At 42.3% G+C, this 15,172-nt stretch overlaps 1 protein-coding gene across 2 annotated transcripts; it reads left to right on the top strand.

The window, feature by feature from the left end:
• Window positions 1-906: 906 nt before the first annotated feature.
• Window positions 907-15,106, top strand: LOC133976113 (carnitine O-palmitoyltransferase 1, liver isoform-like). Of its 2 annotated transcripts, none has more exons than XM_062414214.1 (19): window positions 907-1,067; window positions 4,288-4,433; window positions 5,147-5,286; window positions 5,676-5,847; window positions 6,146-6,247; window positions 6,493-6,630; window positions 6,829-6,906; window positions 7,076-7,183; window positions 8,267-8,351; window positions 10,246-10,441; window positions 10,533-10,721; window positions 10,813-10,918; window positions 11,007-11,123; window positions 12,070-12,234; window positions 12,346-12,474; window positions 12,642-12,797; window positions 12,908-13,021; window positions 13,167-13,259; window positions 13,531-15,106. In XM_062414214.1, exons 2-19 carry the CDS (start codon window positions 4,293-4,295, stop codon window positions 13,654-13,656), a joined length of 2,355 nt encoding a protein of 784 aa, XP_062270198.1. In that variant the 5' UTR covers window positions 907-1,067; window positions 4,288-4,292; the 3' UTR covers window positions 13,657-15,106. The 2 variants fall into 2 exon arrangements, with proteins under 2 accessions (XP_062270198.1, XP_062270197.1); XM_062414213.1 differs by lacking the exon at window positions 8,267-8,351 and adding an exon at window positions 7,642-7,729.
• Window positions 15,107-15,172: the final 66 nt, after the last annotated feature.

Genomic DNA, 15,172 nt, shown 5'->3' with positions numbered 1-15,172 from the left:
AAATTCATGTGTGTGTGTTTAGTTTCTGGGTTTAATTGGCATATGTTCATTAATGTGTCTCTTTTGAAAATTACACTGTTGAAGTTTCACCATTTGGATGCAGATATTATTTCCTTTTATTTACATTAAATAAAATAATATGGAAATAATAACATGAACTTTAATCACAATTATCAAGGAATATCAAAGCAGCACAACAGATTGAAGTGAGCACAAAAAATCACATCTAGTGTTTCCTGCCAAATCAAGTTCTCCTGGAAAGCACATTTATTTTACAATTGAGAAGAAACGAAAAGCTTACCACTGATTTATTTATATTTTCATGAAAAATTTAAGCTGCAGCGTTAATCATGCTCTAGCAACATCCTTTTACACAAAATATACAATTTGGGGTAAGGTCGAAAAATCATATTTACGTAACAAAATACTTGGAAGTGGATCCGATATATTCTCTGTAAGGAGTTATTTTACATGTAGCCACCAAAGTAAGTAGATCTAAGCCATAGACCCTGCATAAAGAAGGCTGATACGTCTCCTCTTCCCCCTTTATCCAGAAATGAAGCCAAAATATCCTGAATTTTAACTGACTATCATCTTGGGCCAAAAACAGTCTGTGCAGCAGCGATCAGAGGCCAGAGCTGGAAGATTTTTCACCCTGTTTCCACAACATCAACAAACAAATACCAACAGCAATAAGGTAATGGTTTTACTGCTGTGAAAGGGTGGAAAGGTTGAAATGATCATATTATATACCTCTTAGTGCGTGGGGGGCTCTGGGCCTTGCTCTACATTGTGTGAACCATCCTAGTTGGGTTATTTATCAGTCTTCCCTCTAATTGTGGACATGAGCTCACAGGCTTCTTCTGCATGATAGCATGATTTCCCACAGTCATTGAATGCAGCATTAGCTCCGTGCAGTGTAGTCCAGCGGTTCACAGAGGAGGAGGAAGAAGAAGAGGAGGAGAAGGAGGAAGAGGAGGAGAAGAAGAAGGGCCGGACACCTGATCGACGTCAGAAGTTCAACAGTGGTTCCCCGCATCTCTGGAGCTGTCCGCCGGCGACAACAGGTAGGCTACCCGATGCTAGCGTGTCGGTGACGACGGTGCGACGCATGAGCACCGGAGAAACGGACCCGTCTCCCGTTAGCTACCGTTGGCGAGCAGCTAACTGCGGGATGCTCAGCTCGGCTAACCGCGCTAGCATCAGTCAATCCCCCCCGACCCAGCGAAGCTAGCATAACAATCAAGCTAAACCAACACAGGAGCTTTCAATCATGGAGCTTTGTTGCAAAATTAGTAAATCTTAAAAATAGTGCTGTTTTGTGTTCACCATGAAACTGGACAGGTGTTACATTCTACTTAGTGAAATTTGCTTTGTTAAAATGAGAAAATGTTTCCTCCTCATGTTTGTGTTTATGTGGCTGAAAGAGCTGCTGTGTCATGTTTACTGTTATCTGTCCTGAATGTTCTTATGCTGGTGTGTCCATGTAGAGTTTACACATCAACTTCCCTCCTGAAGTTTAGTGCTAGTGACATACACACACACTCACACACAGACACACACACACACACACATAAACACTCACAGCTCTGCCCAACCCACCCTCAGAAACACTGACAGTAAATAAGACACTGACCTTTCTGTGGCTCAGAGCAACGTATGACTTCTGTGTAACTGGAATGTTACAGGTCTTTAAAATCTCTTTGCATCGCTTTTGAGGTCTAGACGAGACTTAGCCCTGCGCCAGACCATAAAAGAGACATCTCACATTGCAGAACGCTGCAGCCAATGGTTCTTGATCAGGAGGAAAGATCCCAACTGGGCCCCAAGATGCATGGGACATGGGATTGACCTGTGGTGGGCCTGTACGGGGCCGAGAGAGCTTGACGCACTGCAAATTAAGAAAACATCTTCAATCAATTTGACTGCACATGCGCTGTTAAAAGGCGTAAGGCATGCAAATTCAGATACAAGCTGCAATTTGCAATCACCACTGTCTAGTAGCAGTCCTTACTAACTTCACAAAGCATTGAACCACAGCCAGGTTTATCACTATTTTGGTTCCCCTGGAAGGGTGTCTTGCTTTTAAAAGGCTGAAAACACCTGATGATGCTGACGTACACAACTGAAGACAAGTCACTAACATCTGCTATCATCCGCTGGTAGTTTTAAACTTAAAACCCTCAAACAATACTGACCATCTTGCTCCTCGTTCTTAAAAAATGATAAGCTTAAACTCTACTGATTTAGCACCCACATTGCTCTACGCTCTAAATTTAGTTGAAGTGACTTTTTTTGTTTATCTTTCAGACATGAATCATATCAATGGTTTATTATATATTTTTCCCCATTCATCATCTATGGCTCCCAGTCAGCGACTCTATGTGAGGTTCTCCACAGTGTTCAGCATGTCACCGTGGCTAATACTACCGTTGTAGGCTATATTGGTTGTACAGATTATTTTGGGTGAATTAAAACAACATAAAAGATTCAGTACTTCAGACGAGAAATTCTGGAAAGCAGTTTTAATTGCCACAACACCTTGAGTGTGATAATAATAACCAGATGATACCGTAAAAGGGATCCTGGTGCTACAACATGCTGCTTTATTTTTAATATTTTTCTCGTGGGGCAGACTGACAGGAAAAGCCTGGTTATGATAAGTTATGATAAGGCAGAGCTTAGTCAAACACACGGGCAATAAACCTGCTGCTGTTTGTCTGTGAAGGTCTAGTAGCTCTTTCCTGGGCCGGCCTTTCTTAGCTCACTCTTCTCCGACTCTGAACTCACCATCGATCCAAAGATCTCAATGCAAAGTTTATAGAAACTATGAAGAAAACAATACGTGCTTCATAGAGCATAAGGCACAGGTACAACTGTATGTGCCGGACGTGACCTAAAGAGCAGAACCTCCATGGGACCAGGGGATAATAGTGTGTATGTTTTTAGACACGCACAATGAGAGCAGACGGAGCCTCGATGGGGGTGCAGTCCAGTGTCACAGTGACTAAACCTCAGGGCATTATCCATAGCCTATTTGTGGAGGAAAATCAATTCCCTTTGTGAATAGAAGCAGTAATAGCATAACAAAACAAAATACCCATATCAGCATCCAGTGAATGTTTTCCCATTGAACTTCATCAAATTCAAGCTGACTTTGCATTTGAGAGGAGTCATAAATAATACATTGGCTTGTCTTAAAAATGCCCATGTGTAAGATGGATTTGTTTTGATGTGCTGACATGACATGCAATTTTTTGTCAAATTCATAATCAGTTTGATGAATCGTCAGTTAAGTTCCATCACGGAACTGGATGGCACCTTCAGTCTTTCCATGCGTTTCTGCTTGTGTGCTGTAGTCGCTGTTGGTTGTTTACATTGTTCTTTTTTGTCGTTTTTTCTTGTTGCCATATAATTGTCAGTATTATCTTAACCACAAACTTGAAGAGATGGCGGAGCTTTGTGTATCAGGGATCAAACTTTGCCTTGTGTCAAAGGTGTCACACTGAGAGACCGAAGCGGAACTGACTCTCCCTCTGGTTATGAAAGGAGAAAAAAAAAGTGTGGTTTTGTTCTTTCCTCTCTGTGTTTGATGACCTCTCTGTGTTTGGTGTCAATAGCAGTTACATTGAGGTTGATGGTCCCTTTTTGAAATATTGCGTCCATCACATGTTATAGACATAAACAACTTACCCACTTGCTCACTCAGACATTTTCAGGACTTTTTACGTGGCATATGTCAGAGTGAGTTGCTCCAGATATTTGTTCTCCCCTATAGCCGCTCTGGAAAACTTGAGGAAAAACGTCCTGACCTCAGTGCCTGAAAGCAGCTCTGGTCTGCCTGTGATTAGCTTGCCACCCACTTCCAGTTCTGTCTTCTGTGACTCTTGGTGCCTGACGACAGAAAATAAAGTGCGAGGGAGAATAGAGGGATTTTTGTCACGTTAGACAAACACCATCAGGCAACAGTGTTTATTAACTGAAGCATGGTAAAGATAACGCAAATAATTCCGCCCACTCGCCCTGGGTTATTCCTCCAGATAATTTCCTGTATTCTAAGATGGGCTCATTCTGACATTATGCACAGTTTTTAGTAAGGAACTGGAAGGAAAAACTCAGGAGATTGACTGGGGCTTCTGACTCAGATATTTGTGTTCTTAAATACAGCCTTTCTGTTTAATTCCAGGAGACCAGTCAGTGCATGCCTGAAAGCAGCTTTATCGATCAGTTAAAAAAAGCTTCTCCTTTTCCTCTCTCTCCCTTTTTTCCCCCTCTCATCGTGCACAGTAACCATGGCAGAAGCCCACCAGGCGGTGGCCTTCCAGTTCACCGTCACCCCAGAGGGCATTGATCTGCAGCTGTCCCACCAGGCCCTCACTGAGATCTACCTCTCTGGTGTGCGCTCCTGGAAGAAGCGCCTCATCAGACTTAAGGTATCGCCGCTCTTCCTGTTTTGTTTGTTCATGCGTACCATATGTTTCAGTCCTAAAACCATCTGCACTACCTGCAGGCCTGCTGACAGTGTTCCTCTTCCTTTTTATTATTATGGCTTCTCCTCCTCTTGGTATGTCAGCTGTCAGCACTCGCAGCTGTTTCAGAGTTCCGTGTGGAGGAATCTGTTCTGTTGGTTTGTCCATATTATGGTTTTAATGTTTATTATCTGCTCATTCTACTCATTTGACAGCTTTGTTGATTTGCTGGTTCTATTTGCTCTGTATAAACCCCAATCAAGCAACTCTTACTTTTTTATATTGTAAAAATGCCCTTTCATAATTAGTTTTATTGTGATGTCACTTAAACCAATTCAGCTGTAAATATATATGATGTCTTAAGATGGGAATCATTTTCTTCTTGCCTATTTTTTTCCCCCTGTCCATGTGTTTTTAAGTTATGCCTCTTTTGCACCAAGGTCTGCTAAAAAGAGGCAATTGACTCATGTTTAATGTCTCAAAATGCACAGAAAACAGATGCTCTCTTATACCCACATGCAGGGTAATAGTATATTAACCTGACAGTTTTAACTCAATCGAATCATAACAGAACTGGAAGGGTGCTGAGAGGGGGTATCTTGTTATGTCAAAGACAGTGTGTGTGTAAACATGAAGAATGGGATTTAAAGTCGATCTATCTTTTCTGACTTAAACAGAACGGTGTGGTAACAGGGGTGTATCCTGCTAGCCCCTCCTCCTGGCTCTTTGTGGTCATTGCAATCCTGGCCACCATGTACACTCGCTCCGACCCCTCCATGGGCCTCATAGCCAAGATACAGGAGCACCTGCCGGTCAGGTAACTCATCATATGACTCAGCGAAACGGTTAATGATAAATCTTATGATTCACCAGACTCCTCCACATTCCCTGGTTGTTTGCTGTGTCACAGTGAGGACCGTCTGCAGTATAAATAGCGCATCGCCAGTGTGGTTTGCATAATCCCCACCCCTTTCGATTACCTTCTTCACAGTCCATTATTATGATTTTTGACAAATGATTAAAATAAAATATAAACTTGCTCTATAATTTATCAAAAAATGTGTTGTCTCTCCTCCCCCCATCCTTCATGTTTGGTGTCTTTACTACCGGCCATCTTCCTTCTCTTCATCTATTTCACTCACTGCCACCTCTTCTCCCCCCCCCCCCCCCCCTATCCATCTGTCCACCTACTCCCATCGTTCCCAGCCAGTCGATGAGTAGCCAGTGCCAGACGGTGGTGTCAGCAGTGCTCTTCAGCACCATGCTGTGGCTCTTGCTCATCTTCACCATGCGCCTGTGCCTCAAGCAGCTCCTCTCTTACCACCGCTGGATGTTCGAGCAACATGGCAAAATGTCCAACACAACCAAAGTCTGGGTGGTCAGTGCCATTTTAAAAACTGCAACCTCGCCTTTCACTGTTCCTCACTCCTGTCATCTTTGATGTCAGGATATTTACATGCTTTTGTTCTGCTAGTTCAGTGTAATGTAATCTATATTATTATACTTCTTCTCCACTTATTTACAAAATAATTCCGGGAAAATAAGGTTAAAAAGTGATTTTTTTTTATACTTCTACAAGTGTTTTCTCTGCAGCTTTTTATGATATATGACAAACTAAAAAGCTAATAAGAGATCTTATAAATGTTCTTACATAAATATTTGTGCGTCTGTGCCAGGCGTTGGTGCGGATCTTTTCTGGCAGAAAGCCTCTGCTCTACAGCTACCAGGGTTCACTGCCAAACCTGCCTGTGCCCGCTGTCAAGGACACAGTCCAGAGGGTGAGACACCACACGAAGCAGAGGGGAAAGGACAAAAATACGCTCCTTACTGATCCCAAAACAAATGCATCGCTTTCTCACATTCTTTGTCTTCTGACTGTGCTGAAGCAAATTGTCTTTTCTGTCCTCTATTGTGGCTGAAAGCTGAAATGCAAAATATCCACCTGTCTAAATAGAGATATTTAACAAATCTATGTTATATACTGGAATTGATGCATATTTAACATACATGCCTACTGTTTTAGTACTTGGAATCTGTGCGTCCGCTGATGGATGATGCGAAGTATGAACGAATGACCAATCTCGCCGCAGAGTTTGAGAGCAGCCTCGGCAAACGCCTGCAGTGGTACCTCAAACTCAAAGCTCTCTGGTCATCCAACTATGTAAGTGCCTGACCACAACACTGTAGTTACAGTAAGCGTGGCTTCTTCGAATGTCCACAGGAAATTTAAAATTCCATTAACAATGCATGTCTTTGTGCGGTTCTGTGGTTTTGAATTATTCATCCTGTCTGAATATGCAAGTGATGGGACTGCCAGTTGGCCGCGGTATTCGCTTTCTCACTAGGTCTTGTGTTTTAGGTGAGTGATTGGTGGGAGGAATACGTCTACCTGCGGGGACGAAGCCCGATCATGGTCAACAGTAACTACTATGGCATGGTATGAAAATGTTCCTGTTTCCTGTACACACTCTGCTTCAACTGTAAACTGTGCGCAATGCTGCGGACAGGAAAACGTGACCTTGTAATGCCAGCTGAAGTTGTGTATCATTTTGTTTGGGTGATCTCAATCCTCGTGACTTCCTGTGTCTGCTCCTCCTCTCCTGCAGGACTTCCTGTACGTGACACCCACGCCCATCCAGGCGGCCAGGGCAGGCAACAGCATCCATGCATTCTTTCTGTACCGTCGCAAACTCAACAAAGAGGAGATTAAACCTGTGAGTTTTGCCGCCACTCATCCCCCACCAGGCGCTCCACATACAGAGACGTTCACCATTCATGTGTCCTTGCAATGGAAAACATGTCATACTTCAGAGACATTGGGATGTTTCTTCGTAGAACAACAGAATATTGTGCTAACAGCTGATAATATGGATGTTTTTTTGATTGTGTGAGCGACATCCATCCATTAGTGTTTGTGTGTCTGGAATGTCCAGTAAATATCACTCATCTATCTAGTCATGTGTATGTGAAGACATTTCCCTCATGTTCTCATGCCATGCTCATTTCTCGCCCCCTCCCTCCTGTTGTCCTCCTTTCAACCTCTCCTTCTCTTGCTTCATTTCTCTATTTATGATATGTATCCTTTTTCACTTGACTCTACGGTCCCCTCCACTGCTCTCCTCTGTTCTCCTCCTTACGCTTTCGCCTCGCCTCCTCCTCTTGTGTTTCCCAGAGTCGCATACCCGGCACTGTCATTCCTCTGTGTGCAGCTCAGTGTGAGAGGATGTTCAACACCACACGCACTCCTGGAGAGGAGTCCGGTAAAGAGGCTTACCTGTACACACACGTAGACACACACTGTGGCAGCGATATGTTCCCCCCAGCTCTGATAGACTGTCTGATACACGATATCGCCTGAATATGAGCAATTAACATCCAGGAGGAAGCCTGCAGTGGCTTCAGAGTGAGCGACACAAACACACTGCTGCTTCAGAGATGATGAGGCAAGCTGACGATGTCTGTTGTGGGGATAGGAAAATTGTGTGAGAGCCAACATGCGTGTATGTGTGAGTCTGTGTAGGCTCCTGAAACAGTATTTCTTTCTGTCCAGCTCATCCTGTCATCTCTTATTGGTCTCATCTCAGGGCTGTCTGAGTTTCTGGGAAGGTTCTGTCATCAACTAATGTCTATTTTCTTCTGCCCCCACATTTTTGTTTTCTTTTTTTTGTCCCTCTCAACCCTGGTTTCCTTATCCCAACACACTTTACTGTTTTTCTTCTATCATCCCCTTTGTTTCTGCTCTATCTTGCCCATACACCTGTTTTTGTACTGGCCCACCCTTCTTTTATCCTGTTCAGTGGTTGTTGAGGTCTGCAGTTCCTTGCTGTTCCTATCAGTTTGAGCGGATGTTTGACTCTTGTCGAATCCCTGGAACGCTTACAGGTAGTATTTAAATATATATATATATATATTTGTTACAGATGGTACAATCCCAGTTTTACATCTCTAAATGTCAAAAACAGTTTGAATTATACTTAACATTTGTATTGTGTATCGTTAATTATTTAAGATGAAAAGCCTCCCTGTTTCACACAAACTAAATATTCCTGTTCATTATGTTTCTACATCTTCTGTCAGTCATTTCAAATCTGAAGAGACAATGAAAAGAAACTTGCAATCTCCTGCAGTACGTTTTACTTTTATTTAAATCACCCTCAAGAACAACTTTTGGATTCATCTTCAGCCTTCTAGTACAACACCCTGGTTAGTTATAAGTGTGGTTCAGGGCTTAATGGCTTAATCTTTGTCTTTTGAAGACAATAATTGAGTGGAGACCAATCTGACAGCCAACATCTGCCCCATTTCACTCCTCCTAGCATAAGTCCACTTCTTATTCTATGGCAACAGGTGCTGCTTGTATGCCTCCGCTCCAGCGTTAGCCAGTGGCCAGCGGCATTATTTTCTCGGGTTGTCTGTCCATCTGTCCCATTCTCGTGAACACAATATCTCAAGACTGCCTTGAGGGAATATCCACAGATTCACTTGGACTCAACATTGATCTGATTTGATTTTGGTGGTTAAAGTAGAACAGTCAAGGTCATGTGAAGTTGATTTTCCTGGAACGTTGTCAAGGAGTCCTCTCACATTTGGCTCAAATATTCACTTGACTCAAAAAGTCAATCACTTAATTTTGGTACCCAAAGGTTAAAGGTCAACGTCCTTATGGCCTAGAATTATTTTTAAGTTTGTCTTGAACATGATATCTTAAGATCAGCTTGAGAGAATGTCTGCAAATTTTGTTATAACATTCACTTGGATTCAAAGATTAACTGATCGATTTTGATGAGGTTTAAAGGTCAAGATCACGGTGACCTCATGTTACTGTGAATGTGACATATTAGGATTCTGTATCGGCTTTCATTACATCAATTCACTTGGACTCATTGATTAATTGATTCCATTTCGGTGGTCAAAGGTCAAGGTCACAGTGACCTCTGGTTTTTGGCCCCTGGAATGTTACATCTCAAGAGGGAATTTCCTTTGAATCAAAGATTAAGTGATCAATTTTCAATGGTAAAAGTCACAGACCTGATATGAATCTGGGAAAAAAGCATGTTGAAATATGTACATAGAAACTGCTTGGTTTGGAGCAGGCATGCAGTACAACCGCAGTGCTGTAATCTTGTTTTTAAACTGGGACATCTGTTCTCTTTCTAATGTTTATCAAGTAGAAAATGTTCAAGTGATTTTCCCAAGACTTTGTTTCCTCAAACATATTATATCTGGAGTTGCCCTGTGTAAATATCGCTCCGTGGATGTGGCAAATGAGTAACTTCACTAGTGCAAGACTAGGGTTAAGTTAAACTTTTGGTTGCTCACAGATTCTGACATGGTATGTAGAATGCCACACTGAAGAATCAGGGTTGCTGGCGTTGTTATGAAGGCATCCGTTGTTATGAATACACATTCCTAATGTGAAGCCAATGAAATTTTGAGACTTCTGAAATTATTAGAGAGATGTTTTAATATAAAAAGGTTATCGAATTAATGTAACAGGGCATGCTGCAGTCAGTAGCTGTTCTCATCCCAATTCAAACTAAATTTAATTCAATATATTTACAAATAAACAATGTTAATGTTAGAAAACTCTGTACCAGCAGGCAAGAAGAAATGCTGAGGTTCTAAATACACCTTAAGACACATCTGCATCACATCATTATGTCAATCAGTTGCTCAGGCCACTCATTACCATCTATTCTAAACTGCAGAAATTCACTCCAAATGTTTGCCTATGAATCAATGATAACATTTTTCCTTCTTTCTTCTATATCCAAAGACTCTCTGCAACATTGGCAGGACAGTGACTACATAGTGGCTTACCACAGGGGGCGCTACTTTCGTCTGCGGGTGTACCAGGCCGGCAGACTCCTGTCCCCCAGAGAGATTGAATTCCAAATTCAAAGGATCCTTGATGACACTTCAGCTCCTTGCCAAGGAGAAGCAAAACTGGGAGCACTAACTGCAGGAGACAGGTCCGCCTCATTAAGCCTCTTGTGACTAAATCACTAAATCATACTACATCCCTGATGTGACGTCACCAGTTTCTTCTAACGTGTTTCCCAGAATTCCATGGGCTCAAGCCAGGAAGAAGTATTTCAGTAGTGGGGTCAACAAACGCTCTTTGGACTGCATCGAGAGAGCCGCCTTCTTTGTTACCCTGGATGATGATGAGCAGGGCATGCTGGGAGATGACCCCGTGGCTAGTTTAGATCGCTATGCCAAGTGCTTGTTGCATGGGAAATGTTACGACAGGTAATTCTTCACTAAACTGACCTCGGCCTTGTGAACTCATTCAGCAACCAGTTAGAATAATGGTGGTCTGTCTTTTTTTGTGGCCATGCAGGTGGTTCGACAAGTCCTTCTCAGTGGTTTACTTCAAGAATGGAAAGAAAGGCATAAACGCAGAGCACTCGTGGGCGGATGCACCAGTGATCGCACACCTATGGGAGGTAAGGAAAGCAATATAAATTAGGAATGGACACCATCATCCATCTCCCCGAGAAGACCATAACACCTGAGATTGTTGTGTGTCTCCAGTACACCCTTGCCACCGACTGTTTCCATCTGGGTTACAATGAAGAAGGTCACTGCAAAGGAGATGTGGATTCATCACTACCACAGCCACAGAAGCTGAACTGGGAAATTCCTCCAGAGGTGAGTCCTCCGCTCACACATGATCCTAAAAGCCTTTTCCTCTTTTAGCTAAAGTACAGGTTCTGACTCCCCTGTCATCAACAACCCATACTGGCTTTCAATACATGCATCAAGAAGTGGAAATGATGCATGTGCTGTAAACACCATCATTTATATTATATGGTCATGGTGAAGCTTTTAACCATAATTAAATGACTCCAATTTAAAAAACAGATACTGTAGCTTTCACAGCATCAGAGGGTGATGCTGGTTTCACCTCAAGTATGAGGTGGTATAGTATAGTATAGAAGTATAGTAGATGATTATATAATTTAATGGGGGGGTCACCATTTTCTTCCTTTTAGAAATATTTAACAGCATAACAATACGTTCCAAACCCAACCAATTGTACTGTGTAATGTCAAGAATGTTTTGGGCTCTTTAGAGTGTCAAAAGAGCCCAAAACAGAGCCTTTGTACCACCCACCTGAATGACCTGAATAATAATTGCACTCTCCTTGATCATTATAAACTAGGGATGAATTTGGACACTGTTTTCAGGATGAATTACAGTGTTACTCTGTAAGAAATAACATAGACATATTGGTTTAATTTCCAACAAGTTGAATGAGAAGATCGATACCACCCTCATGTCTGTATATAAAGGTATAAACAAACGTATATAAAACATCTAAACATGGGTTGTGTCCATCTATTCTTATCCAGCACTTAGCAGGAGAGCAACTTAATTTATTTATGGTTTCAGTTGTATTCACGCTGCCATGCATTGTGCTTGGAATAGAGTTTGTCAATAACACATTGTTCATTTAGAAATTTATAAAAACTGGTAGAAGCTGTGTCCATATGTCAAACAATATAGAGGTAGGGCTTATGTGTTAATGACAGTGTACCGGTCATACTGTCGATGTCTCAGTCCTGCTGATGTTCACTGTCGGGGTCTGTCTCAGTGTGAGGAGCAGATCGCTCAGTCCCTGTCAGTGGCCCAGGCTCTGGCCGACGACTTGGACTTCCACATTCTGTCCTTCCGAGACTTTGGCAAAGGAAGGGTGAAGAAGTGTCGCGTCAGTCCCGACGCCTTCATTCAAATGGCACTTCAGCTGGCCTACTACAGGGTGAGTCTCTCTCTGAAGTATGACCCACATGGTTGACACAAGAGCAATCTGTTCGGGAACGTCTTTATTACCAGTTGCATGTAACTCTTTTTTTTTTTTGTTGCTTTGCAGAGCCGGGGGACGTTCTGTCTGACGTACGAGGCCTCCATGACCCGTCTGTTCAGGGAGGGCAGGACCGAGACGGTTCGCTCCTGCAGCAACGAGAGCGCCGCCTTCGTCCGAGCGCTGGAGGGCGGAGAGGTGAGACAGATCCTGGATGTGTTTTTTCTAAAGTGGTTGATAATGGGTTTCTCTTGATATTCAAATGATTATTTCCAGTAGCTATTTCCCTCATATAAATCAGACGGTGTCTATTTTTAATGTTTGCTATGCCAAGCAGTCGTGCCATTTATACTTTTCTCCACCAGGCAGCAGACGTGTGCAGGCGTTTGTTCCGCTCTGCGTCCGAGAAGCACCAGAATCTTTACCGCCTGGCGATGACTGGATCTGGTATCGACAGACACATCTTCTGCCTGTACGTGGTTTCCAAATACCTCGGAGTGGAGTCTCCTTTCTTGAAAGAGGTTAATTTCTTCTTTAATCACACCGATCCCATCAGTCCAGTTCAGTCACGTCCCTCTTCTTTGCCGTGACTTAAACAAACTGATGCAATTGCCTCTTATGTTTGTCTCAGGTTTTGTCTGAGCCTTGGCGGCTGTCCACCAGTCAGACTCCTGTCCAGCAGGTGGAGCTCTTTGACTTAGTCAACCACCCAGAGTATGTCTCCTGTGGAGGGGGCTTTGGTCCGGTCAGTGTCACATTATGATGTAGTTGGATAGTTTTGTCTGTGTAATGTAACTGTTCTATTCGTTGTTTTTGTTTATATATATATAGCTTTGTGATCTGATGTTCTTACACAGCCATGAGTCTAAATGTTGTCTGACTGCTTTCAGGTGGCTGATGATGGTTATGGGGTGTCCTACTACGTTGTGGGAAACAACTTGATTAACTTCCACATCTCGTGCAAGATCTCATGTCCTGAAACTGTGAGTAAACTGGAATCAGTAGTTTTACACTGCAAAACGAAAGTGACTAAAGTAAACTCCTCATATTGGGGCAGAAACGGTTTTTCAAGTTAAGAAAATATATGTTTTTCTACTGATCAAGCTCAGTATGTGTATTCTAGTACATGATATGTATTATTCTTGTAGTTTTTAGAGGTGTGTCGGAGGATCTTTTGACAATTAAGTCCAAAAAGAGCATTACAGTGACATGATGACATAAAACCTCATTCTTTATTCTGTGTCTCCCTTCCAGGACGCCCACAAGTTTGGCGCCGAGATCAGAAAAGCCCTGCATGACATGATACAGCTGCTCGGCCCGGCCCAGAGAGATCCTTACTGTGCGGGAGACAGGCGGTCCGAGGACAAGAAGGACCTGTAGATACTGTAGCTGCTCAGGAGGGAAAAGGGAAAACGGTGGAAGGGAAGATTCTTTTCTCACGCGTTGGAAGAATTTTATAGCCAGTGAGATAAGATAAATCTAAACGAGGAAACTGACATAAGGGAGGTGTTGTTTTTACTGATTTGCATCCGTAATTAGTGGGTTTATATTAGCCGTGTGATTGGTATGTGAAGGGAAAGAGGGTGCATAGAATAACAAGACAAGCAGATTCTAAAACTGTTTGTCTAAATGGTTCGGCTTAAATTTAAACGGTCAAACCAGTGGGTCATTTTGTTTAGAAAAAGCCCTAAATGTAAAAAGTACTTATTTAGATATTGTGTGATTATTTTAAAAAGGGCCACGGCTAATTGCACCACCCAAAGGTATTAGAGGAGTTGCCAATGTTACGTAATCGCAGGGATGAATTTCAATTCAATTTAAAATCAATCGAGTATATATTTCCACATTTTCTGTGCCACTAAAGATCTGTTGTGAAAATGCGGCTGCACGTGTGTGTGATGAACCTTTGGTCTTGGGAGCATCCGCACGGAGAGAAACCGTGCAGGACCGTCCAGGTGACCTCAGTCTCTATGATCTGAATGCAATGTCGTCCAAACAGTGAGAAGAGGTATTTATAAATCTCGGAAGTCTGTGACTTCTCAGTGTTTTCTGCTTTTTACATATATGATTGTACTGCTGTGCTCTACGACGGAGTATTAGGGCAGAATTGGATATGGATTATAATGTTGTAATATCTTGAGGGTTACTGTAATATCACGAGATGATAGTCATAATTTAATGGGAAACAGCGTCATTTATACCATGTTTAACCTAAATGTCCACACATTAATAAACACATAAAGTCCGCTAAACAAGATCCATGAATTATTTTCTAAGAAATTAAAGAAACACACAATTACACAATGTGAAAGAAAGTGGGAGAAAAACATCCTAGATCCGCCTCCTGATCCGTATATTCAAATCAAAATGTCCTTGGTTCTTTCACCCGTCAAGCCCCACCCCTCCACAAAGTCTCATGGAAATTTGTCCATTTATTTTTTGCATAATCCCGCTAAAGCTGCTAAAATTACAACTTTATCCTATAATATTAGGACTTTATTCTCGAGATATCTGATTCTTGTTTCCTTTAAGTGTCTCTAATACTCCGTCTAGTGGTCGTAGTGCCAGGCTGTAGAGACATGACATGGCAGGAAATAACATTTATTGTTTTTGTCAGGCACATTCAAACAGTTAATGTTGGTCCGTTTTTGTTTCAGCGGTCAGTAGGCATTTCAATCTCGCACTCTAATGAACTCCAGTTATTTCACTGCCGTCTGTGAACCTGCTTTGGTTTTCATCACTGTTTTACTACTCAAGCACCATTTCAAAGCAAGTTATATTTATGAACAACATGATGTGAAGTTAGTCAGTCTCATGGCCGTGCTGCGGGTCAAGCCATTCAATTAAAGGGGACTGTGCGTTCGCAGGGAAGCAGATCCTCGTTCTCTGTTGATTT

This window comes from Platichthys flesus, chromosome 20 (genome assembly GCF_949316205.1).
Source record: "Platichthys flesus chromosome 20, fPlaFle2.1, whole genome shotgun sequence".
NCBI classification, from domain to species: domain Eukaryota; kingdom Metazoa; phylum Chordata; class Actinopteri; order Pleuronectiformes; family Pleuronectidae; genus Platichthys; species Platichthys flesus.
This window is presented reverse-complemented; position numbering and strand designations above follow the sequence as displayed.